We start from the raw sequence: 24,532 nt of genomic DNA on the forward strand, positions 1-24,532 counted from the left end.
TTTCCTGTTTCTGTGTTAAGGTTTTTTGGTTGTGGTTTCCTCCTTTCCAGTTCATCATTTCTGTTTATACTGGATACTATTAGCCCAGTTCACATATGCATAAAGAACAGCAGAATATGCTATCCCAAAGTATGCTGCTTTGGTATAGCAATTACCATGAGCTGAAGATGTCTAAAAGAAACAGATACTAGAAAAGCTCTCTGCCCTCCTCCTACTTTCTTAAAAGCAGGACCTAATTTACACAGGTGCCCCCACCCCTGCAGTAGGAAGGATAAATGTTGATCCCCAGTGACAACTCTAGACGCTGTGGGCCTGGAGAGACACTAAAGGAATCTACAGGACAGATTTTACCAACTGGCTTTTGTCTCAGCCCTTGAAAGCCTTCAAATGCTTTCCTCTGTCCTGTCTTTTCTCCACAAATGTACTGCTCTTTGTTGAGGATGCTACATCAGCCAGAGTTTCAAGCTGCTTCTCTGAGTTCCTCATTCTTTCCTGGGCATCTCTCCTGTACACCTGAGGCATACATGGTAATACGCTCTTGTTTTTTTTTTTTTTTTTTTTTTCTCTAGCTTTTATTTAGCCAAGAACTCAGAAGGGCAGAAGGGAAATTATTCTTCCTCTCCTGCAGGTGTAAATAGTGCTCCCTCCCCAGAGAGCTGCTGGTCAGTGAACGCCGTGGGCCAGGAGCCTGCGTGTGAAATTCTGTACCCTAGCATCTTCACAAAGATCTGTCCCATGGTTTGTGCTCAGCAAATGTTTGCTGAATCAGACTGAAAATTTACATGGTTTGTAAGTGTGAGAAAGGGGCATTCTCCAGCTTTCTCAAATTTCTACTCACTCCACTGTTGTCCATTATGTACTTTTCCTCCAGTTTGAGTTTTTTCTGATAAAGAGAAGTATGAGGAAGAAATTCCCTGAAATCCTACTATTTGGATATAACCACTGTTAGTTATTTTAACAATGTATCCTATATTTTCACTCAGTGCTCGTTATTTTTATTTTATTATTAAGCTTTTCACTGGAAGAAAGAACTGTGCCACTGGATATGTGTTTCCCTCTGCCATTCCACTGAGTTCATGCATTTCTTTTCACCTGGTTTGGTTTTTTAAAAAAGGAACCTATGGTAAGTATATTATTTAACTCATTATTGAGGAAGCTGGTAAGGACATTATAACCAGTTGAAAGGAGAAGCCAAAAACGCCAACAGATTTATATGGGTGAGAAACCTTGAAAGGAATGTCTGAATGGAAGCACACTAGCTCCTTCCACATGCAGGATGGAGGCCGGTCAGACTCTCAAGACGCCAGAATCTGCATTTCACACTGCTCTTCCTCTACAATGGGACAGGGTCAGAAAATGCATGAAAGGCACTGAATGTGGGAATCAAAGAACCCAGGAAGGCCTGCTCTATGTCGACGATGCCTACTGTTCTGCTGAACCTGCTGTTGATTTTTAAAATTACTTGATTACCAGGTTATCCACTTACCTCTCAACTTGAGGGTTCTTTACATACTGGGCCTAGGCCTCTGCTTTAAAGCAAGTGTTACTTTCATCTTCCTCCTATTTCTTCCATTCTCTATCAGTAAATGTAAATGCTACAGTTTCATTCTTAGTTTAGCCTGCAACAAATTGAAAAGCAAATTAGCCTGGTTTTCATTGATGAAGTCTGGGAAACCTCTCCGGAAAAACAGCAGGTCCTGCTTCATCTAAGGGCACTGAAAGGCTACCAGCATATTCTGTTTTCAGGGGATATGTATAAATGAGTGGAAATGTGTTTGGAAATTGGCAGTCTGATGATTTACTTATCATCCATCCCTTTTTTCAGCTAACTAGGAAGGACTTGCCACAGTGCAGGTCACAGACAAATCTCCTGTCCTAGTGATGCAGGGGACATGGTTTTCACAGGTGTGTCAGATTAGGCAAGACTGTGTGATTTCTTCCTGTTGTGCTAAGACCTCGGGCCTGCAACTCTGGGCTTGTCACCTTCAGGACAGAGGTGACAGTACTAAGTAGGCTTCAAATACAAGAAATTTGGCCATTCCCTAAACTCACCTCAAAAAGAGAGACTGCTCCGTTGGAGAAATCCTGGTTGTCGTTGTTGCTGACTTTAATGGAAGAACTTTTAGTATGGCACTGTTGATCACGAAGCTGGCTGTTTCCCCTCAGCATCTTCCAACTTTTGATCTTGAAGTACTTACAAGCTCATGGGAGGTTGCGGAAGCCGTGGATTCCTCTATGCCCTCCATTCCTCTTCCCCCAGTGCTCACCACCGTACATAACTCCTACCAGGCAACTGACATCAGTATCATCCTGCTGATACAGGCCAGCGTTCCCAGTGCCCTGTACACTCCTTTTGTGAATGTGTACGTTACCCAACTTAACCCCATCAGTAGGAAGGTTTGTGTCACCACCGCCACAATCAAGATACAGAACTGTCCCACCACCACCACCAAGGAAATCCTCCAGTGCTCTCCCTTTATATGTAGTTGGCTTTGGAAGTGAAATCACTCAGCAAGGTTTCTTACTATTGGGTGACAGGCATGAAGAAGGGCACTGGATGTAATGAGCACTGGGCGTTATGTGCAACTGATGAATCGTTACATTCCACCCCTGCAACTAATAATGCAGTATAAGTTAACAATTAACAATTTAAATTTAAATTGAATTTAAATTTAAAAATTTTTAAATTTCATTCACTGTAACACGCATGCCAGAAAGAGTACCTAAGTGAGTAAGTGATTAATTTATGGAATCTTCACAAGCTGAGGACACCTCATCACCAGCACCCAGAGCAAGAAACAGAACACTGCCAACCCCCACCAGCACCCCTGCTGGAATGACTAGCATTGTTTTGTTGGCAAAGATGTATTTATTATGGAGAGAGAAAGAGGGAGCGGACATGCAAGGGGAAGGGACAGAGAGAGACTCTCAAGCAGACTGCGAGCTGAGCGCGTTGAGGGAGGTAGGAAGTGCTGTGGGCCTGGACACATGGTTCTGCGAAGGGCCTGGACACATGGTTCTGCGAAGGGCCAGGACCCGCTCTTCTGATGTCCGCAGAAGCAGGAGCGAGGGGCGCACCTTCCGCCATGGCTTTCTTGGCGCACACCAAAGTCTCACAACAGCCTTATAACTTCTCCAACCATTTGGAAGCGTGAAAACCACCACTGGTGCATGGGCTGCACAGGACAGGTCGCCGGCCAGCTGGCCAACTCCCACCGAGGGGAGCCCCCCAGAGGAGGCATGAAGTAAGCCCCCAGCTCCGAGGCGGCGTTACAGAAATACAACTGTTCTAGTCTCCTACATGCTTTCCTGCCATTAAGACCTGGTCTGACCCGGGAAATAACGTACAGCACAGGGCGGCCTGGACCGTCTGGGACCCCTGTCCTCCAGCTGGCGAGCCTCCAGTGCTGCGCGCCTTGTGGGGTCTTCCATCACAAACATAGCTGGCCTCTTAGCCCCGGGGTCACATCCTCTTGCACTGACTGTTAGGGTCTCATGGGCAGCCCTCTCCTTCCAAGCTGCTGGAGAACCTTCCCCGCCCCCTGGCCCTGGGGATGCGCCACGGGAGGGCAGACAGCTCCTGTGCCCCTGAGGTCCGCGTGCACCTGTGCGGGAAGCGAGGCCAGGGGAGGCAGAAGCAGCACTCAGCAACCCAGAGCCACGGCTCAGGGCGTGATTCCGCAGGAGGGACGAGGGAGGCTTCTCTGTGTCCTGTGTTCTCCACTGTCTGAAGGAAGTCCTCTGAGTCCTAGGAACAAATGGTCCAAAAGGCCTGCCAGAATTTGCTGTCCACCAGCTGAGGGCGGGAGGTCCTTGTGTAGTCAGGGAGGAGGGTGAAAAGCAGGGGCTTGACAGCTTAAAAACCCTGCATTCAGTTTTTGCACTCTTTGGCTGTCACCTTGCACAAGGTACTTAACCTCTCTGGGACTCCAGGTCGTTCCCTGCAACATGAGAATAATCACATCTACTTTCCAAGGCTGACTGTAAGGACCCGCTGGGCATCTCTAGTACGTGAATTATGCACATAAACACTGAGCGCGCGCTCGCCCCCGCCTTCACCACTGCACTCCATCCACCTCCTCTTCTGCAGTCCTTGAGGCCAGAAAGTCCTGGTGGTGCACAAAACCCCCAACTCTGCTCACGAGGCACTCCAGATATTAAGTTTATGAAGATAAATTCTGGTGTAAAAAACATCACCCATCCCAGAGAGCAGACTGAACTAACAATGCGGAAAGAGGAAACCTAAGCAAAGAAATTATTTTTTTAAATAAAACAGTCTTACACACTGTTTAGTTCTGTCGTTCCCCAGAAAGTACAAGCTTCACTCTGTTCAGGGACCCACAGGGACTCTCTTCTCATTCGTTCCCACGCTGATGGTTTAACGCCGGTCGTTTAATCCTCTTGCTTTTCCACTTAATCGTGGTAAAGCCATCCCAGTTTCACAGAAACTTGTGCACCAGGATACTCTTCAGGTGTGTTCCCGCCTGAGGCCACAACACGGGTTCAGATCTGTGATGGGCCCCACCTCTACTCTAATCTCTCCAAAGAATGCCAATGGGCCCCTCCAGGGCCGCCCATCTTGGCAGGGTAGAGAACCCACCTTAAGGCTGGGTAGAGAACCACTATGAGCCAGCCACCTCCGTAGGCTACGGTTCACCCCAGGTCACTGCTCTGTGGCGTTCTGTGACTGGGGATAGTTTTTTTCCCCCCCCATACATTTCAAATAAGATTTGGTTAAAAAAAGTTTAATATATTTTTTAAACATATGAAGTGAATGTCTATGTCAATTTGTTACCACGGACAGAACTTGTAGGCCAATGATCATGAACATACCATTCTAATTAAGACAGACTATATTTCTGATTCTGAGACTATGTACGAAGTTGCTGAGTCATTATTCCTATCTATGGCAATCCAAATGAACGGCCTATGGACATACTCAATAAATACTCCAACAGTTAATAATCACTTTTATCATGTCTAATGTACACTGTGGCTAGGAGAGGCTTCAGGGTAGTTTTTTTGTCTAGAAGAAAGAAAAGGTAAGGAATGTTGCCGTGCAACCTTCTACTTTCAACCTACAGGTCATTAAGCCAACACATCCCTTTCGGTGCCTCTGGTCCTCGTCCTGTGATTCTTATTCAGCTCTCGGATTCCCAGGAGCTGCTGTCCACAGAGGACACAGAAACAGTGGTTGGCCATAGCCAAGAATAAAGGTCCTGGGGGTTTCTATTCTGTTCGGGTGTTCGGTCAGCACAGAAAACTTGCTACACAGAAGATAACTCACACCTCCAATAAGCTATTGTTAACAGACACAGCAGCCTTGGGACTGTGGGGGCCCGACCACAGAAACCATGTCTGGAAAGTCGTCCTTGAAGGCAATCACAGCTCCCAAGAGAAATGAGCCTTCTCTAAATGTGTTTAACTTATCTAGAGGTCTGCAGATAGACACAGGTGTCCATCCTTACTTTCACAAAGGTAATATAAACACTGTGCCAGCTACAAAGCACAAACTCTTTTAAGTACATACCTTGTATCTCACCCAAACTGTATTCCTATCAGCAAGCATCTCTGCTAAAAGAGCAACATTAATGTTTTGTTTCATATCTCAAACTCTCCAAGAAAACAGATCTTTTAAACACGGGGACACACATCCAGCCTGCTGAGAAAGGACCTTAATGTAGGATTCTCACGGGAGTCAGCTCTGTGTGTTAACTCCCATTCACTGGTCCTGGATTCAGGGATTTCTGTGGGTAACCTTTGAGTTTACAGCTGCTTCTTTATCTGTCCTTTGAGCAATAGCTGAAGGGAGCGCCATGTCTGAGGGACCCATTCACGGAAACCTTTGGATTCCCTCTCTCCATCCTCTCTTCGCTGAAGATGGTGTCCTGATCACTGTCAAACTCCGACTCGGACACCATCAGGCTGGAGTTGTGCTCCGTGCTTCGGTGTTTAATACCTGGGGAGAAGCAGACAGATGCATCTTGGGGGAAATGGCCTTTTCACTCCCAGCTGCTGTTCTGGTCGTAGGTCCCATGTACCCAGCTGTGCTCTCTGCACCTTCAAAGCAACACTCACAACACGGCAGGGGTTGGAGGCCTTGGTGAGCAGCAACAGGGGCTTTGGAGTCAGCCCTGAGCTTAAGCCCAAGCTTTGACACTTACCGGCTAGCTGTGTGGTGCTGGACAAGATACCTAACCTCTCTGGGCTTTCAGTCTCCAGCACCATCAACACTGGGAGACGGCAGGCACACACTCCATGGGTTCAGGGTGTGGACTCCGTGAAACAGTGCTAGTGAAGCTGAGGCCCAGCAGCTAGCACTCAGGAGGCGCTCACTAAGTGAGAACTGTTAGGGTTTTACGATTCGGTTCCATCATAATATTTTGGGTAGAATATGTGATTGCCTGTGGTCAAACTAAGAGACAGAAGTGGTGGAAGACGTGACCTCTGCTCTCAGAGAATTTATAGTATCTAGCTAAGGGTTTAAGACAAAGACTCATGAGAAGAGGGTTCAAAATAGCCAAGAAATGTTGAAAAATCAACCTCACAGGGATCAAGAACAGATAAGCGCACACCGATGGGCTGGCATTGCTTCAGGCCGGGATTTGGAGAGGAGAACCAGGGAGGGTGTGAAGTGTGCCGAGGGGCACCAGAAATACTGGGAGAAGCAGGTGGCCTGGCCCTACCTGCCCCGGGCCCTCGCTGGCTCGGTCACTCCTGGCCAGTGGCTAACTTTCCTATGTCTCAGTTTCCTCCACTGTGAATTGGGGATCATCACAGTATATGTCTCAGAGCTGCTGGCTGCCCTGGGATTAAACGGGTAATGTGCTTGGAGCAGGATGTAGTACGTCTGAAACAGTTAGTTAGTGTTCTGAGATCCTGAGGGTCTGAAGGGGTCATGAGAGTGTTAGGGAGAGGGGACAAGAGACTAGGCGAGAGGGTGGGTCGAGTGGGAACAAGGCACCAACAATAGGTTTAGAGGCCGGCAGGAAGAAGAATGGGGGTTGGGACATGAGAAGGACGAGGTTACTCTAGGAGAAAGGGGGTGACATAATGCAACCTGAAAGTGTGCTGAGGGGCGCCTGGGTCGCTCATTTGTTAACCATCTGCCTTTGGATTGGGTCATGCTCCCGAGGGCCCGGGATGGTTAGTTTTCCATGCTGACTGGTGAAAAGTTCATTTATTTCTGTTCAAGTAGGAATATCTGTGTTTATAATGATAAGCCCTGAAGATTTAAATGCTGAATGTGTTGGAAGCTTAGCAGTTTGAAGTTTACACAACAAATGGGGCAACTGGCCGAAGAAAAGAAAGCCTAGAAGATACTGAGAGTAATTTCTGTCATTTGGACCCTAAACGGTGTTGGGGAACTTAGCAATGGTAGGAAAAAATACTCAAATGAAAATGATCAACTTCCTTCCCGAATTTCTTTGACTCAAGGTATTCCTAAAATTTTTGAAACCATAGTTAAACTTGAGGTAGCTATTCAACCTTTATTTTATAGCAGAGAATTCTAGAGATAGCTATTTTCCTTAAAGCTTTTCTGTGTGTTTTTGGAAGTTGACTCTACTTCATTAATTTTGTGGGTCTGAGATCACTTTTCTGCCAATGGCAGTTAAGCTGTTTTGCTCTTATGTCAGAAATAAGTCCCTGCAGATTTGCAAAAGAGCCATTTTACTGCTAAAGGGAGGGAGTTTTGCACTGTCTTATGTAAACACAGTTCATGTAAGAAAAATGTAAATTTCCAGTGGTACTGATTAACTAAAGCATTCTATCCAAAAATACAAACAACAATAACTAAACATAGATAAAATTAATTCTAATATAAACTTTCTTTTTGGCAACTCGGCACTGGTGGCAGGTGAGGTATCTTTGCTCTATGGTTATATATTAAAGGCTAGATTTATACTTATTTTTATATTCGAACATTTATTCACCACCTGCTATGCGTGAAGGACAGTGGAACCAGATCGCAATGATGGCCTCGGGGCTTGAGGTTGACACAAGTGTGTGGCTTTCAGGTTGTACTCACACCATAGCTAAAGAAGGATCACTAACTAATATTAGAGCAAGTAGTAATTTAGTAATAGGGGTCTCCAGAGGTTAACGAGGCCACCCATGTGCATTTTAGCTGAACTAATGCCTAAACATCCCCATGGCTGAGCATTTCCATGTCATGAAAGTGTTTTCATAGGGAAGAAGATCCCCCCCTTCACAGATGGTCTAATGCATGATGTCAGTACTTCCTTTGTTGTGTTTTTGTTTTGTTTTTTAGATTTTATTTATTTATGAGAGAGAGAGAGAGAGCACTCACGATCAGGAGGGAGAGGGAGAGAGAAAAACCGGACTCCAAGCTGAGCCCAGAGCCTGATGTGGGGCTCAATCCCACGACTATGAGATCATGACCTAAGCCAAAACAAGGAGTTGTCAGATACTTAACCAACTTACTGAGCCACCTGAGCACCCCAGTACTTTGTTTTGACCTAAAGGCTGTGATGAATGAAACTCTTAAGGACTTGTACACACTAACCACTCTTTCTTTCAAAACTGGTTTAAGAATGGGCACCTGGGTGGCTTGCTGGTTAAACATCTGCCTTTGGCTTGGGTCATGATCCCAAAGTCCTAGGATCGACTTGAGCCCTGCATTGGACTCCTGCTCAGCAGGAAGCCTGCTTCTCCCTCTCCCACTCCCCCTGCTTATATTCCCTCTTTTGGTCTCTGTGTCAAATAAATAAATAAATCATCTTTTAAAAAAAATTAAGCACTCTGAGCTCTTAAGTCTAAAGCCGCTGTATGAAGCTGGTGTCCCATGATGTGATGAGAGGCGAGCGCACAGGTGCACTCATCAGGTGTGTCCTCGTGTCCGTTTCCCTGCCAGAGCCCCTGGCCACACTCCCCGGACGTCAGCCACTCGGACATCGGTGCTCGGCCAATCCCATCCAGGCTGCTGCGGGATCACCCTCTCTGGCCAGGATTCTGTGCCCCTCCCTGGGCCTTGCTTGGTGTCTGCGCGGAGGGCAGGCACTCAGCATTTACTACAGACAACGTTTTACATCTCACGACTTGGAAAGTGATTATGTCCCTCTGTGAGAATGTAGTTACAAATGCAGATTATGAAGGACCAGTACAAGCGAGTGCTAAGCAGCCTCCGAGGGCCAGGAAGGGTTCTTAATGAAGGAGAGCCGGAAAGCTCGTGGGGTGGCCGGGAGGTGGCTCGGAGCATCAGGGTCTGTGCGTTTTGTGGCGACAGTGCTGTGTGGAAGCCAGGGTTCACCTGCGTCTGGCTAGTCCGCTAAGGGCAAGGCTCCAAGCTAGAGCCTGCCTGTCATCTGGGCGCATCTCTCGGGGAGCAGACCCGCAGGGCACAGTGTTCAGAGGCGAGCTGGTGTGGAACGCTGTCACACGCCCCACACCCCAACCACAAGAGAAAAACCTGCTGGAAAAGCAGTCTTTGCCTGCAGGCATTCGATGGGGACTCAGCGGATGCGAGGCCTCTCCGTCTCTCACCCGGTAAGGCCTCTACGTGCGTCACCAAAATCTCATGGAATTTGGATACTACTATGCCTTCCCATTGCCTGTCCATGGGCTAGATGTAGGTTTTTCTTCCCAGAAGCTCAGACTCACTGTTCCTTCCCCATTAACTTGCCGGCTCGGGCCCCTCGTTGTGCCTCCCACCAAGGCAGCGCTCAGGGGCGCCTGCCCCCAGTCCACTCAAGGCCCCGGGGAGTACCCCACAGGCCGTCTTACCGCGCTTGGGCCTCAGCTCCATGCTCTCCTGCTTGTCCACACTGTCCAGGATGGTATACTTGGTTTTCTTTCTTATTTTAATCCTTTTTCGTCTGAAAGGAACAACAAAAAGCTCGACTCAGAGTCTTAGGGAACCGGGAGCCAGGAGTTAACACAGTAGAGGAAACGCTCGGCCTTCAGAATGCAGGGCTCAGCACCAGTGGGAACGCGGGGCACACGCGGCCAGGTCTGCGTTCCGGCACCTGAGGCACCGCGTGGGTCCTGAACACACACAGGAGCAGCACGGCCACACCCCCGGTGCCCACCCACCTGCGGGCTCCCGGCTAAGCCGGGGGCTGACGGGCCGGGGCCCCCGAGGGCCGTCCTCTCAGCACCTTCGGGCTGGCACAGCGAGCGTTCCCGTGAGTGATTCTCCACTTGGAGGAACCTGGATGCCCACACCAGCCCCCTGAACCTATACTGGCCTAGAAGATCCAAAGGTGCAAAGGTGATGGAAACTAGCAACTGGGGGTAACAAATCAACCAACCAGAAATAGAGCAGATTCCCCAAATTAAGTGGCAACAACCCAGGATTTCATTTTCCACAACGCATGAGAACAACTGGGCTGGTCCTTTGTGTGTCATCCCGAGCTTCAGGGGATTATATGAAAACGTACCTCAAAGCCGTGGGGAGGTTATGCTGAGGACAGTTTTCCACAGGCAGGTGACTAAGAGCATGGGCCCCTAAGCCTTGACTGAGTGCTCACCAGCTGTGACTGCAGGTTCCCACCGGTAAAATGGGAGTAAAAACAGTCCCCTTTTGTACGGCTGCTGGGAGGACTGAGTAGTGTAGCGAGCACACAGCTGAGAGAGAATGGCAGATGCTTAATATCACTTACTAATACTTAAAATGGTCACAGGCAAACACTTTCTTCATCATCACGGTCATCTGCTTAATATGTATGGCCACATAACTGCAAAATGTGTATTTTTAAAATTTTTCATTTATTTTTGTTTTTGCAGAACTTTGGAAGTGAAGCACAGCAGGGTGCCCATGGTCCCAAATGGCTCTAGAAAGCTTCCTGGGATTTAGGCCTCTGAGTGCCTGTGCTCCCCCTCCCCAGCCTTCTGCGATTCACTATTGGGATCACCACAGGGAAAGCAATCACAAATAAAACCGAGACGATAATATGAGCAGTTTCAAAATATAACTATTAATTATGATCACATCATTTTTTTTTAATCATTATCTCCTTTGGAGAGCACTTAATGTTTTGTGTAGGATGGTGGTGTTTTGTGTAGGATGTCTTCCCAGGACTAGAGAAATCACTGTCCCTACAAATCTCCTCACAGAGGGCTGGGCACAGGGTTCTTGAAGATTCAGACCAGGAGGCAGCTCAGAGGCTTCTCGGAGGTCAGCACCCCCAAAAAAGGAAAAAGGAAACACCTAAAGCAAAACTCCTCTTCCGTGATCCTACTGCCTGGATTAAAGTTTTGCATTTATTCAATAGGATTGAGATAGAGTCCACTGTTGCATCACATACAAGAAGCAAAATCTAAATTTGCACTGTACCCTTCTAGAACTCCTCCCTCTCCTGAGGGCTGATGGGCTACTCCAGGAGTGTCTCAGTGAACAAAGGTGAGACAAAGAAAATAACACTAGACTTGATACAGAGTCCCTGAGCCTTGCAGGGAAGAGGAAAGCTGCATAAGGAAAAGCGGCCTCTGGGATTATTGCATTTATCCGGCCCACACCCAACGTGGGTCTTGAACTCATGACCCTGAGAACTAGAGTCCCATGCTTCACCAACTGAGTCAGCCAGGCCCCCTTATAAATGACTCTGAAAGCCTAGTTTGTCTTCATGTAAAAGTGATTGTCAAATGGTTCAGTAGCTTAACAAACCCAAGCAAAGGCTACTACAGCTGTCGAGTCCCATTTCCTGGTGTGTCTTATCCCAGGGCCATGAAATAAGGAGCGGCCATGTACCTCCTGCAGTAGAGGCAAAGCCAGGGCATGCCCCCAGTCAGCCCGAGGACAGTGAGAGCCAACGCTGCCACGTAGAACACACTCCACTCTGGAAAACAAGAAAGCCAGAGCAGACACAGTTACACACTGTTCACAAAACAACTTTATTTCCGTATTTCACGACGTAGATTAGCGAGTTCTTACGGCCAAAGGCCATCTGTGGACTCACTGGTCTGGCTACAGGGCATAAACAAGGTACAATATAAACAAATCAGGAACAACTTAAAAGTACCCTACTTTTGTCCAACTGGGTCGGGGACATCCTGGGGTATATCTCATGCTGACTTAAGGACAGAATTGTCAAAACCAAATTATTTAAAATGTATGCTGTGAATAACCATGTATGACACACCAAAATATTAATTCCATAATCACAAAAAACACAGCTCTCCCCACCAAAATAGCTCTGGCTCAGTTTTTAAACAGGCAAACAAAATATCTGTCTGGCTGCCTAGGACATGAAGACACTTTTCAGAGCCAGACAGTAATTCAGAAACTACCTGATCTGTATTCCTCCCACATTCTTGTACAAATCCAGTGTAAAAAGCTTTGCAACAGCAATTCGGGACAGAGAAACCAAGGGCCCAAAGACAAAGGTTTAACTCCATTAAATATCTGCTCCTTGGAAAAACGATCCAAGGGCTGGCTATTTTCAGATTTCTCAGCCATATACGTCCAACCCGGATTCCTAAGGCAACAAAATTACTCTTGGAAATAGACTGGCATTAAAATGGATTCCTCCCCAGAGGACACATCAGGGCACCGGTGGGGCCAGCGGAGACGGAGGCTCCCATTGTTGGTGCAGCCCGGGCAGACATCCCGGAGGAGTGGGCCTGATTCTGCTGTTCATCCACGTCCAACAGGCCCACACCAGGAAACACTTCACCAGAAGGCCAACGGAGCCCATGGCAAGGCAGGGGGGACCCAGAAAACGGCCCCAGGGGCACAAAGCAAGCTCTCGGCAATGCTGGGGCAGTTAGCCAATTGTGCTCTGCCCAGGGGGGGTTTCCTTATCAAAAAGTTTTACGGAAAAGCCTAGGTCCACAGGCATGGTAGGTGTGGGGAGGATCTTAAGTCTCTCCTCCTTGGCTTCAGGTGAGGAGAGCAGAAGGTTTACAGTGGCAGAGTGGGGCAGATTTTTCTGGTATTGCAAAAGGCCGTGTCCTCACACTCCTCGGCCACAGCTGTCCCTGCCCCGGACTCACCACAGTTGCTCTCCCCATCCTGGAGGTAACGCTGAATCAGGTTCTCCATCCACAGCTGGGAGCACACGCAGCGCTTCGTGATGGGGTCACAGTGGCCGTGGCCTGAGCACCGCAGAAGGCAGCCTGCAAGAGGTGGGCGCAGATGAGGCCAGCGCCACGGCGGGCAGAAGCGAGGCCTAACTTCTGCCTGATGTGGTTCTGCATTAGCTCGGCCCCAACAGACACATCTTGCCGAGTCAAGAGACTCTATGGCCTAGAGGGGGCCCAGGGGTTCTCTCCCATCAGGAAGCAAATGGCAGGAAAAAAAATCCACACCAGGTGACAAAAGCCTTAAAAATGTAGCCAATACATTTTTCCCTGGACCTCACACTGGTCCAAGTGTGACCAAGAAAGATGGCCTCTGGCCTAAGAAAGATACATGCTAAGAATTTATACATTCTAAGAAAATAATTGGGGATATACACAAGGATTTGTCTACACTTAGAGCATTATTTATAATCCGCCTTAAGTCCCCGAGTAGAGGACAGCCTGACCATACCCAGGATGGAGGGCTCTGCAGCCGTAAGTACCCTACTGAGGAAGAAATCGTCAAAGATTTGAAAAAATTTATCGAGATTTGATTTGAGGTTAAAAAACAGATTAAAAATATTTATCCATTATGATTGTATCACATGTTTCCAGAGATGGACGAACTGGAAGGAAATGCATCAGATACTAACAAGAGTTAGGTTTGGAGGGTGGGGATTCTAGGCCCAAGAACCTAGAGAATTGTTTAAGTTTTTTGCCTTTCTGGATTCCAAATTTCCTATAATAAATAAGGCATTACTTCTGTAGTTAGAAAAAGGGGACTATTTAAAAAATTACGTTAGTGTATGTTAGCCTTGCGCATGTCGGTTCCAGACGGACGTCCGACACAAGCTACACCGTACTGCCCAGCATCGCGTGTCTCTCATGATGCTCACGGTCCGCAGCGCTCGCTGGAACGGCCGCTTCAACATCATGAGGGATTCATGTTCCTTATAAGGTCGTGACTGAGAACTTGGACCAAGACCACATTTCTGACTATACCCATGAATCACTTTTGTGCCAGGACAGGTGAGCAAGCAAGGGGCTTAGACGGAGACACAGCGGAAGGCACTCGAAGTCACCCTGCATGTCCAGAGGTCTACGAGACACCACTGTCACACCAGTGTGCGGTCCAGTGGATAAACTGTATGAACACAGCTTCTCCGGCCTGTAACACTCTCTTTACCACTGTCCTGAATGCTTAAATATGAAATTTCTGACAATGACCGTTATCTGGAGTATAGTTTTAAAAACCCACCCATGACCACTGTTGGTCTTGCTTCCCCCAGAAACAAAGAGCAGTTGGCAAACATGTTGGAGGAAGCCCACCGTAGAACTAAACGTACAACATGTTTCTGGACACTAATGTGAAAATGGTCACACCTCACTCCTCTTTCCATGCCAGTGGAACTTAGCCATGCCTGGCAAGGCTGAGTCTGATGCTTTTACAATATTCCCAGAGGAATTATCCCATAGGCATATTCTTGGAGGAATGAAGTTCAATATTTAATTTCTAATTAAATCAATATTGGACTTCATGCCCAGTCAGTCCAAAAAGACGATGTGACCTCACCTCTGTCCTGTCAGACTGCAAACAGATCTTAGATCTCCTCCCCTGAGAAATCTGCCACTTCAACCTCAATGGGCATTTAGGTTTCTGTAAGATTCTCAATGCAGTGAATTTGATGGGATGTTTTGCTCAGCGCCACCCAGTTCTGAATAGACAGACAATATTTATATTACTTGGCCCCTAAAAGAATTCCCATAGGAATTCCCATAGGAGACATTCCCAAAGGAGACATACCTGCTGTGTCGATCCTCAAGACTTTAAAAAGCAAGAAATCAGCCTTCTCTTTTGAGAGCCGTCTGTGCAAATTTCGGACCACGTCAGCAGCTTTGAGAACCTTGAAAGGCGGCCCACTCTGGACATAAAACACAATGACGGTGCTGCAGAAGACAAGGGGAGAGGACAGCCACGCGGTCAGATGGCGGCCAAAAGGACAGGTCTGCCCTGGCCCTCTGCCCAGTGAGGGTCTTGATTGCCCCAGCTGGGTGGGTTGGCACGGACACAGGTCATCTCTCGTAGGCCATGGAAGACACGAAGACAGACTCCTCATTCCCAGAGCTGTCTAGTCACCGGGTGACAGACACATCTCTAGATTAACGGGGCAATATGCTGATGTGTGGAAAGAGACTCAGCCATCCACAGGGCAACGTCAACTTTTATCTTGGACTGAGATAGAATTTACTTGCACTGGCACTCGCCCTTCTAAATGGTACTACTCAGCGGCGTTCGCATATTCACTGCATTGGGCCGCCATGGCCGCCATGTGACTCCAGAACATCGTCATCCCCTCCAGACAGAACCCTGCGCCCATGAAGGAGTGAACCTCCATGCCCTCCTCTCTCTGGATTCTGGCAACAAATCATTCTCCATTTCTCCCGGTCTGACTGTGCGTTTGCTACACATGACATGCACGAGGCGCTCTGCTGTGTTTGCTATAAATGACACACACACGAGGCGTGCCGTGTCCTGCTTCTTCCAGCGAGCATGCGGTGTTCACGGTTTATCCGTGTCGTTCTATGCACCATGACTTCCTTCCCCTTGATGCCAAACCCTAGTCCGTTGTACCGACATCCCTCACTGAATTTACCCATTCAGCCACTGATGACATTCACACTGTCTCCCCTTTTGGGCTGTACGGATTCGGCTGAATGTGTAAATGTTGGTGTGCAAGTTTGTGTGCAAACACACACTGATCGTTTCTCTTGGGTACGGACCTAGGAGTGGAGTTGCCGGGCTGCACAGTAACTACTCAGCACTGGTTTCTACACCGGCTGCCCAGCTCTGCATTCCCACCAGCAATGCAGAGGGTTCCGATTTTTCCACATGCTCACCAGCGTTTGTTCTGGTTCGTCTTCTGGATTAGAGCCATCCCAGTGGGTGTGAGGTGCTTCTCAAAGGGGTTTCACTTTGCATTTCCCAATAGCTCAGGATCCAGAGCACCTTTTCATGTGCTGATTAGCCATTCCTAAGTCTTCTCTGGAGACCTTCCTATTCAAATCTGTACTGGTTTTCAAGGTTGCCATTAAAAGTACCATGAACTGGAGAGCGTATCACAACAGAAGTTTATTTGTAGTTCTGGGCCTTGAAGCTCAAAATCAAGGTGCTGTCAGGGCCATCCTGTCTCTGCAGGTGCTAGAGGAGAACATGTCCCACACCCCTCTCGTGGCTCTTGATGGTGGGCGCAGATCTGTGCTTGCCGAGGCATCCACCCCACCTCTGCCTCCGTTGTCACGTGATCATCTCCCTGTGCGTCTGAGTCTCTTCTTATAAGGACACAGTCACACTGGGTGAAGCACCCACCCTACAGCAGTATGACCTGATCTCAACTATCTCCGTCTGCAGAAACCCTGTTTCTGCAGAGGTTCACACAGGTAGTAGAGGTCAGGATGTAAATGTAGCTTTTGAGGAGACACAGCTTTTGAGGAACCTACAAGTGTTTGTAGCATGAAAGACTGCTGGATTTTATCAAATGCTTTTTTCTGTGCCAACTAAGATGATCGTATGGCTTTTATCCTTTATTACAGGACAAAAGGGTTTATTACATTTATTAACCTCCCCTGCATGCCTGGAAAAAATCCCACTTGGCCATGTGTCTACTTCTTTTAATACGTTGCTGCACACAGTTTCTAAGTATTTTTTTGAGCATTTCTGCTTCTATATTCATAAGGGATATTGGTCAGTAGTTTTTTTTTTACACTTGGGAATGACTCTGGTTTTATTTTTAGTTGTTTTTTTTTTTTTTTTTAAAGATTTTTATATACTTGAGAGAACGAGCAGGGGAGAGGGGCAGAGGCAGGGGGAAAAGCAGACTCCCTACTGAACATGGAGCCCAGTGTGGGGCTCGACCCAGTACCCCTGGGGTCACAACCCAAGCTGAAGGCAGACATTTCACTGACTGAGCCCCCCAGGTGCCCTTCTGTCTGGTTTTCATATCAGAGTAAAAACTGGCCTCCCAGAATGAGTTTGAAAGTATTCCCTCCTCTTCTATGTTTTCGAAGAACTTGTGTAAGTGGTGGTAAATCTTTAAATGTTTGGTAGAATTCACCAGTGAAGCCATCTGGTCCTGGGCTTGGTAGGAAGTTACTGATTCCTAATTTAATCTCTTCACTTGCTACAGGTCCATTAAGATTTTTCATTTCTTCTGGAGTCAGTTGGTCTAGTTGCTTCTTTCTAGGACTGCATCCATTTCATCCAGGTTAACTAATTTGCTGACATGCAATTGCTCATAGAATAATTCTTTTTCTTTCTATGTGGTTGGTAGGGTTATCCCCTTTCATTCCTGATTTTACTAATTTGAGTCTTCTCTATTTTCTTGGTCAGTACAGCTAAAGGTTTATAAATTCCATTGATTTTCCTGGTCAGTGCAGCTAAAGGTTTATCAATTCCATTGATTTTTCAAAGAAATAGCCTCTGGTTTTGTTGACTTTCAGACTTGTTCTGTTCAATGTTTAATATTTTGTAAGTAAGGGAAATGTGTGATTTGTTTTGATAGAGTTCTATGAAAAAATACAATTTTCCTTTAACTTGGTATTTTTCTAAGTCAACTTCAGTTGCCCAGAAAACAACTCAAACAGAGTGGCTGACCTAACTGACGGGTTTTCTGCGAATGGGAGGTTTTCTTTCCCATATTCTTTCTCTTCTCCCACCTTCCCCACTACTCATAGACTGGACAAGCATTCAAAAATAAAAGCATAACTAAATAGATAAATCTTATAAGAAATAAAGGCCGGAGGTTTAGCCTCCTAGACTCTCAGAAGACAGCAGTGGTAAGCAAGGCTCCTCTCAGGCTGAGAGAAGCCTCAGACTTGGAACGTGGGACAGAGATGAAGCTGGCTGTGAGACACGCTCTGTGTCAGCCATCCGCATGACCTCCAACGACAGCAGAGTTAAATGACCAGTTCCGGCTAATGTTTGCTAACTCCTTCATCTGGTACATGCTCAGTCAACATTTACTGAGACTTGTAGGAGGGACCTGGAATGACACTGCCCTTCCGGCTGCCCTTTGAGCAGAAGAATGTATGGATGAGATACAAGTGTGTGCAAAACAACAAGCAAAGGAAACAAACAGGATCCTGCCAGACAGGCGTACGGTGCACACCTGAGGTCTGAGTGGGCCTGGATCTTCTGAACCTTAACATCTGAGTCCAGCACGTTCAGCAGGGCCGCCAGCCGCCTCACAAGGGTGTCCTTCTGCTGCTCGATCAGCCGGCCCACGCCCACCTGCAGGATCAGCTCCACCAGCGCACTCTTCCTGGGGTCTGGGAAAAGACAGCACATGGGGTTTCCGCTTGGAAATCATGATGGACAACGTAAGGAGCGAGGCCTGCACAAGGGTTTAAAGAGTTTAAAATGATCCCCGGTAACTTCTTAGGACTAAGGTTGGACTCAGTTTACCAAACAGTACAGCGGCTGCTGTCTGAGAGTGCTTTCTCCTTGTTCTACCCAAGTCTATGTCTATTCATTTCTTCCCGGAAGATAATCAGGGGCACCTAAACAGCCTGTGGGCTACCTTGAGATTTGGGCACTGCACACTTTTCCCTTGGGCTCTGCGGTGGCAGCTGCTGCTCTAGCCACAGTGACATGGGAAATATGGGGGCCCCTCGCCGGAGCTGCCCCCCTCTGTGCTCCCACACTGAAGCTCCCGTGGCCACCTCATGTTCTGACAGGAACACAGAAGTGACACGAGATCCCAGCTCACCATTGTGGTTTGGAGGCTGAGTCTTTTGGGAGTAAACAGCGAACAGGAGGGAAAACCATGCCGTGGCTCTGGCCAGGAGCCAAAGCCAGCCCCGGGGGCCACCCCACCTGGGAAGCTCCTGTCCACTGCAAAGAGCCCGAAAGCAGGCCGCCCAGATTATAGACCAGCACGTCAGCCCAGGCACACCTGGCCGCACTTCCACAGTGGCTGTGTCCGTGTCCAAGGCCCCCTGACCATCAACGACTTGCAAGCGGAACGTGTAGACGCCCTCCACCAGATTGGTAAGCTGCAGGGCTGCGCTGTGGTCGGAGCGGCCAATGACATCCTGCAAAATAACGTCAGTCGCCAGCCAACGCTCCCAACTTCGGGCCCCCTGCTGATCCCAGACCTCGGGGGCCCATCTCTTTCATGTGTGCATGACTGTAAGGGGCAGGCTGAAGAGGGAGATGGCTGGCGGGGCAGCTGAAGAGAGGGGCTCCTCAGCGACTCTCCCACAGAAAGCACCAGGGTGCTCAGATTCCTCAGCCGGGACGTCTGCGCTGCGCTTACAGAGGGCTGTCCGGCCATAACCAGATCGTTCAGTTCCTCCAACAGAGGGAAAAACCGTTGACATGAGGGTCAAGCACCCCTAACACAGTTTTATAATAGTCTCACCTTGGGTTCCCTCCTAATGTATCACATTTACCTTCTCAAATGCCCCCAAGAGCCCAAGGAGAGTATTTCTGCTCCTGGGGGCTCCCAGCTCCAAAGAATTAGAGAAGAACCCTGGATGCCCCTGGGCTGCACTTGCTAAGAGAAGGGGACCCTAAGCAAAGATAATGCGTGCTCTGAACGGAGAACCTTCATCCTGAGGAGCTAATCCCCCTTCTAGCTGAAGAGCACTCATTCCAGAGGTGCTTAGGAAAGCGTAAAGCACGTTCAGTTCCCTCCTTGTGACAATTTCCTTTATTTTTTTTTAAGATTTACTTATTTGAGACGATGAGGGCATGCATGCGAAGCAGGGGGTAGGGCAGACCGAGAGGCAGAGAAGCAGACTCTGCTGAGCATGGAGCCCGACAAGGGGCCCAATCTCCCAACCCTGAGATCATGACCTGAGCCAAAATCAAGGGTCAGACGCCTGGCTGACTGAGGCTTGCAGGCACTGCTCCCCCAGACCCCACGACCACTTCTTTGGTGCATGTCCAAGAGTACATCTGCAACTCCGAAGTCCTTAGCAACAGCAGGAATGAAAATGCACCTACATTTATAGCCTAAGGAGTGGAGGGATCTAATGGGGAGAAATGTCTGCCAGGAGCAAAAACTTGGGTCTGTCTGGTCTGATTAAGCATGACTAGGTTGACCTTGTCCAAGCCATGTTTCATCTCTGCATCACGCCCCCTGTACTTATGAAATGGGAATGGCAGTCCTCGGCCAACTGATCTATCCGGCACGATGAGGAGAAAAGGAGAGAACCCACTCGGACCCAAACAGGAACAGCGGGGAAGCCGAGGAGCATAATGAGTCCCAGCGGAGACTCCACGTCCAAGTCCCCTGGGCTATGGTTTCCTACCTGACCCAAAGTCCAGTGGGAAAACATCAGAGAGGGCTTCAGCCTTTGTTTGAATCTAAGAGCAGCTTGCTGCCTCCAGGCCTCCGAGGAAACCAAGAAGCATAAACACCTTCGTGGGGAGCACGGAAAGGGAGATGAGGCCCCAACAGAAAAGCTGCCGAGCACTGAGCTGTGCCCAGGCCTTCACACTCATCTGCTGAAGCCCCAGCCACTGGCGTGGCTGACTGTGTTCGAATCAGGGCCCATGAGGAGGTAGTTAGGGTTACACGAGGTCACAGGGTGGGGTCCTGATTCCACGGGATTAAAGTCCTTGAAGGAGACACCCCAGAGGGCCCTCCCTCTCTGCCATGTGGGGACACAGCGAGAAGGAAGTCACCTGTGAGAACTCTGACTAGCAGCCAAATCATCCTGAGCCTTAACTTTGGACCTTCACGGCCTCCAGGACTGGGAGACATGTCTGCCTGTCATGGAAGCCACCCAGTCTGTGGTCTTTCCTCATAGCCCCTGGAGCAGACTGATTCCGCACGATGGCAGTGGGACAACTCTGGTCAAGCACTCACCCCAGCAGCTGGGCTCTGGCCGTCCCGGACCCACAGGTAGGACACAACTCCCTGGTCATCGGTAGACCTTGAGCCATCCAAGGTAATGCTGTTACTGGGCAGCACAAGCACACGGTGGCCACCAGCGTGAGCTCTGGGAGGGCTGTTGCTTGCTGCGTCAAAGACAGCAAAAATGAAAGCAAAGAGACGGATGTGACAAGCAGGTGGCAGAAGTGGACCATAGACCACCTGCGATGGCGCCCCCTTGCACAGGTGTAGATCCACAGTATCCGAGAGGCACTGCTTCCCTCATGTAGAGACTTCCTTAAAGCTGGGTTTACGGGTGGTTGTAATTTTGCAGCCTGTACCCTGGGGAGGTTTCTAATACCATGACAGTTTTCCTCTTTTTGAAAAAGAGACAATGACCTTCCTTATCAGTGTCCAGAAAGTGAAAATATTTTAGTTTAAAATATATTCTGAATCATTATGTCCTGGTCCACACTATCTGGCCCCAGAAATACTTATTTCTACAAGTGCCACACCTCTTAAGTCATTGAAACTTGAGTCAAAAATAATCAGGGCTTCACTCCTCCGACGGGGTGTTAAACAAGCATGAACAAGGTAAGAGCCATTTCTGATATAATCACCTCAGGAAAGGGGGGGCCCAGAGAGAATGGGGTGCAAGGGAGGCCAGAATAAGACACAGCTCCACTGTGAGGACAAGGGAAACTGCTGTGAGGGAACTCCTGCCTGTTCAGGTGCCCTCTGGGACCCTACGTGACCCCTTGCAAGTCAAGCAAAAGTCATGGGGTGAGGATATCCAGACGCTGATCCAAGGGAGCAAGGAGCACCCCGCCAATCACCACATTTGGTATAAAGATTACTCAAAAATAAAATCTTGGGGCACCTGGGTGGCTCAGTGGGTTAAGCCTCTGCCTTCAGCTCAGGTCACGATCTCAGGGTCCTGGGATCGAGCCCCACATCGGGCTCTCTGCTCAGCAGGGAGCCTGCTTCTCCTCTCTCTCTGCCTGCCTCTCTGTCTACTTGTGATCTCTGTCTGTCAAATAAATAAATAAAATATTAAAAATAAAATAAAATAAAATCTTAGGGGTGCCTGGGTGGCTTCGTAGGTTGGGCCACTGCCTTCAGCTTGGGTCATGATCTCAGGGTCCTGGGATCAAGCCCCACATCAGGCTCTCTGCTCAGCGAGGAGCCTGCTCCCTGACCTCCATTTGCCTCTCTGTCTACTTGTGATTTCTCTCTCTGTCAAGTAAATAAATAAAATCTCTAAAAAAATAAAAAATTAAATCTTAACAGAAAGATTAAAAAAAGTAAAAGATACGAAGTATTGCTGATATTGATACCGGAACTGAAATGGTCAAATTTTCTGTCAAAAAGAAAGTCGCAGAGTCCAACACTGAAGCAGCTAATACTCAGTATCTGGACCACGTCCGAGCCTCGCTGTTCAGCAGAGCTCAATGGTCCCTAGTTTCTCTTGCCCTTCGGATACAACACTCACGCGACCACCAACACAAAGCCCTTGATGTGAGCCCCTGCCTCTCTCCACAGAATCTCTTGGCCTTCTGATCCCCGTGCCTCACACTCCCTCATCCTCACTGCTTTCTCTTTCCCACCACACTCTTCCTCATTCCTTCAACTACCGAACTCCCTTTCATTCCATGGTTTTATACGTTGTTTGCTTTGCCTAAAAACCTCTTCCCCTTCCCCTTCTCTCCCCAGATTCACCTGGCCAGCTGCAGACCTGAGCTCAGGTAAGACTGCAGGTGCCTTAAGCCCAGGTAGGTGTGTCCTTTTGTGGGCTGCAGCAGTTCTGTGTTCATCCCCTAGAAATGCACGGATCTTGTGGTTTGTTTAAGATTTTATTTATTTATTTGACAGATCACAATTGGGCAGAGAAGCAGGCAGAAAGAGGAAGGGAAGCAGGCTCCCTGCTGAGCAGAGAGCAGGATGCGGGGCTCAATCCCAAGACCCTGGGATCATGACCTGAGCCGAAGACAGAGGCTTTAACCCACTGAGCCACCCAGGCGCCCCGATCTTGTGGTTTTTCAGTGGACTTCTCCATGAGCCCTGGGAGGACGGAGACCAAGTCCTTCTTGTTTAATTCCACATCCCTGGGTCTAACCACTAGCCCTTACTACATATTAACTGAATAAATAAAATAAATAAACGTATCGCCTATAAGTTGAATATATTTTCAGTTGCCAGTATATTGGACAGTGACCAGCATTAGCAGCATCTTCTAGAAAAGTTCTAAAGCAAAGAGCACTGTCAAGCAAAAACCTAACTACCCTTAAGGTTATTTAAATCTGCAGGAAGGCAGAGCCCTGGGTTTTCATGAAACCATTAATGAACTGGGAGCTGACCTGGAGTCAAGTGTCCATCTGGCTACAAACCATGGAGCTACCAGGCCACACATCATGATCAGAATCTTCAAGAAGGGCCTGGAGGTCTGCAGCAGAGTGGGACACGTAGGGGACTGTCTACCTGGCAAGTGGAGTCCTCGAGGGTCCCTGAGGATGTCCGTCTGGGTCTCCATGCCATGGTTTCAAGACACAGTTAACACAAGATTCCGAACCACAATAGAAACCTGGCTTTGTATTAAGATCCAGCTCCTCCAGCCCTGATTTTCTGATAGTTAAAGAGATTTAGAGAATTTGCCTCCAAATTTGGCTTGTCTGAAGCCCAGAAACCCAGGTGTCATTTCTGCCTTAATCTCTGGGGCCACAGCCCTCTTCCAGCTCACCCACCGGGCTGGACAGTCACAGCGACCACAGCCGTGGACTGCTGCTTTGCAGAATCCGTCACTGTCAGCTGGAATGTATAGACTCCTTCCTGCAGGGTAGACAAGTGAAGGTATGGTGTCTTGATGCCCTAAGTAATAGCACATAGAGATGAAAAAGAAAAAAATAGTTTTAAAAAGTAAGTAGCATAATGTAATGAAAAGCGAATGCTTTTGTTAAATATGGAGATCCTGCCTCAAAAAGAAATGTGTGTGCCCCAGGAAAATGCAAACTAAAGGTCGGTGTGTATCCTCCTATGCTGCTGAAGCAATATGAATTGATCTGGACTTTTGGAGGCTCATGTGGCAACATCCAGTGCCATGGTAAATGAGCACACTCTCCCCAGGGATTCTACTTCTAACCACCTATCCTAGAGAATGCCCGTGCACACAGGGGCCTCACACCCGGATGCCGGCAGAAGCCTTGACAGTGGAAACAGTCTAACTGGTCAGTAACAGTGGGGCACCTGGGTGGCTCAGTTAAGTGTCCAATTCTTGATTTTGGCTCAGGTCAGGATCTCAGAGTCATGAGATCAAGCCCTGTGTTGGGCTCCATACTCATCAGGGAATCTGCTTGAGTTTCTCTCTCTCTCTTTAAATAAATGCACGCATGCATATGTACATACATACATACATACATAAGTAAATTTTCATCAACAGGACATGGCCAGACTCACCATAATACACTACAATACTAGTTTGGGGAAAGTTTAAAAGAATAAGGTAGATTTATACATACTGAAATGGAGTGGGACTCCATGCTAGGTGTGGAGCCTACTTAAAGAAAAAAAAATGTCTATAGCTTATAAATAATGAAATGCAAAGATGTCAAAGACATATCAAGCAAAAAGAGAAAGTT

The 24,532-nt window shown here is 48.1% G+C and overlaps 1 protein-coding gene and 1 long non-coding RNA gene across 9 annotated transcripts in view; one reads left to right on the plus strand and one right to left on the minus strand.

The window, feature by feature from the left end:
• Positions 1–2,849: 2,849 nt before the first annotated feature.
• KIAA0319 (KIAA0319 ortholog) overlaps positions 2,850–24,532 on the minus strand; it is a 99,530-nt gene continuing 77,847 nt past the window's right edge. For 7 of the 8 annotated variants that reach the window (XM_045085100.1, XM_045085104.1, XM_045085098.1 and 4 more), the window contains 9 exons: positions 23,642–23,765; positions 20,895–21,046; positions 18,972–19,110; positions 18,186–18,345; positions 14,825–14,967; positions 12,955–13,077; positions 11,711–11,798; positions 9,745–9,836; positions 4,730–5,959 (listed from right to left, as the gene is read on the minus strand). In XM_045085100.1, coding sequence (XP_044941035.1) covers positions 5,781–5,959; positions 9,745–9,836; positions 11,711–11,798; positions 12,955–13,077; positions 14,825–14,967; positions 18,186–18,345; positions 18,972–19,110; positions 20,895–21,046; positions 23,642–23,765 — 1,200 coding nt within the window. In that variant the 3' untranslated portion in view covers positions 4,730–5,780. Of the gene's footprint in view, positions 5,960–9,744; positions 9,837–11,710; positions 11,799–12,954; positions 13,078–14,824; positions 14,968–18,185; positions 18,346–18,971; positions 19,111–20,894; positions 21,047–23,641; positions 23,766–24,532 lie in introns of all 8 variants that reach the window. The other variant, XM_045085103.1, reaches the window with a different exon arrangement.
• LOC123393367 lies at positions 20,695–23,065 on the plus strand. The gene is made up of 3 exons (XR_006608136.1): positions 20,695–20,930; positions 22,614–22,645; positions 22,773–23,065. It is a non-coding gene; the product is annotated as an uncharacterized LOC123393367 (long non-coding RNA).

This window comes from Mustela putorius, unplaced genomic scaffold (genome assembly GCF_011764305.1).
Source record: "Mustela putorius furo isolate JIRA1106 unplaced genomic scaffold, ASM1176430v1.1 tig00000831_pilon_pilon_pilon, whole genome shotgun sequence".
Classification (NCBI taxonomy): domain Eukaryota; kingdom Metazoa; phylum Chordata; class Mammalia; order Carnivora; family Mustelidae; genus Mustela; species Mustela putorius.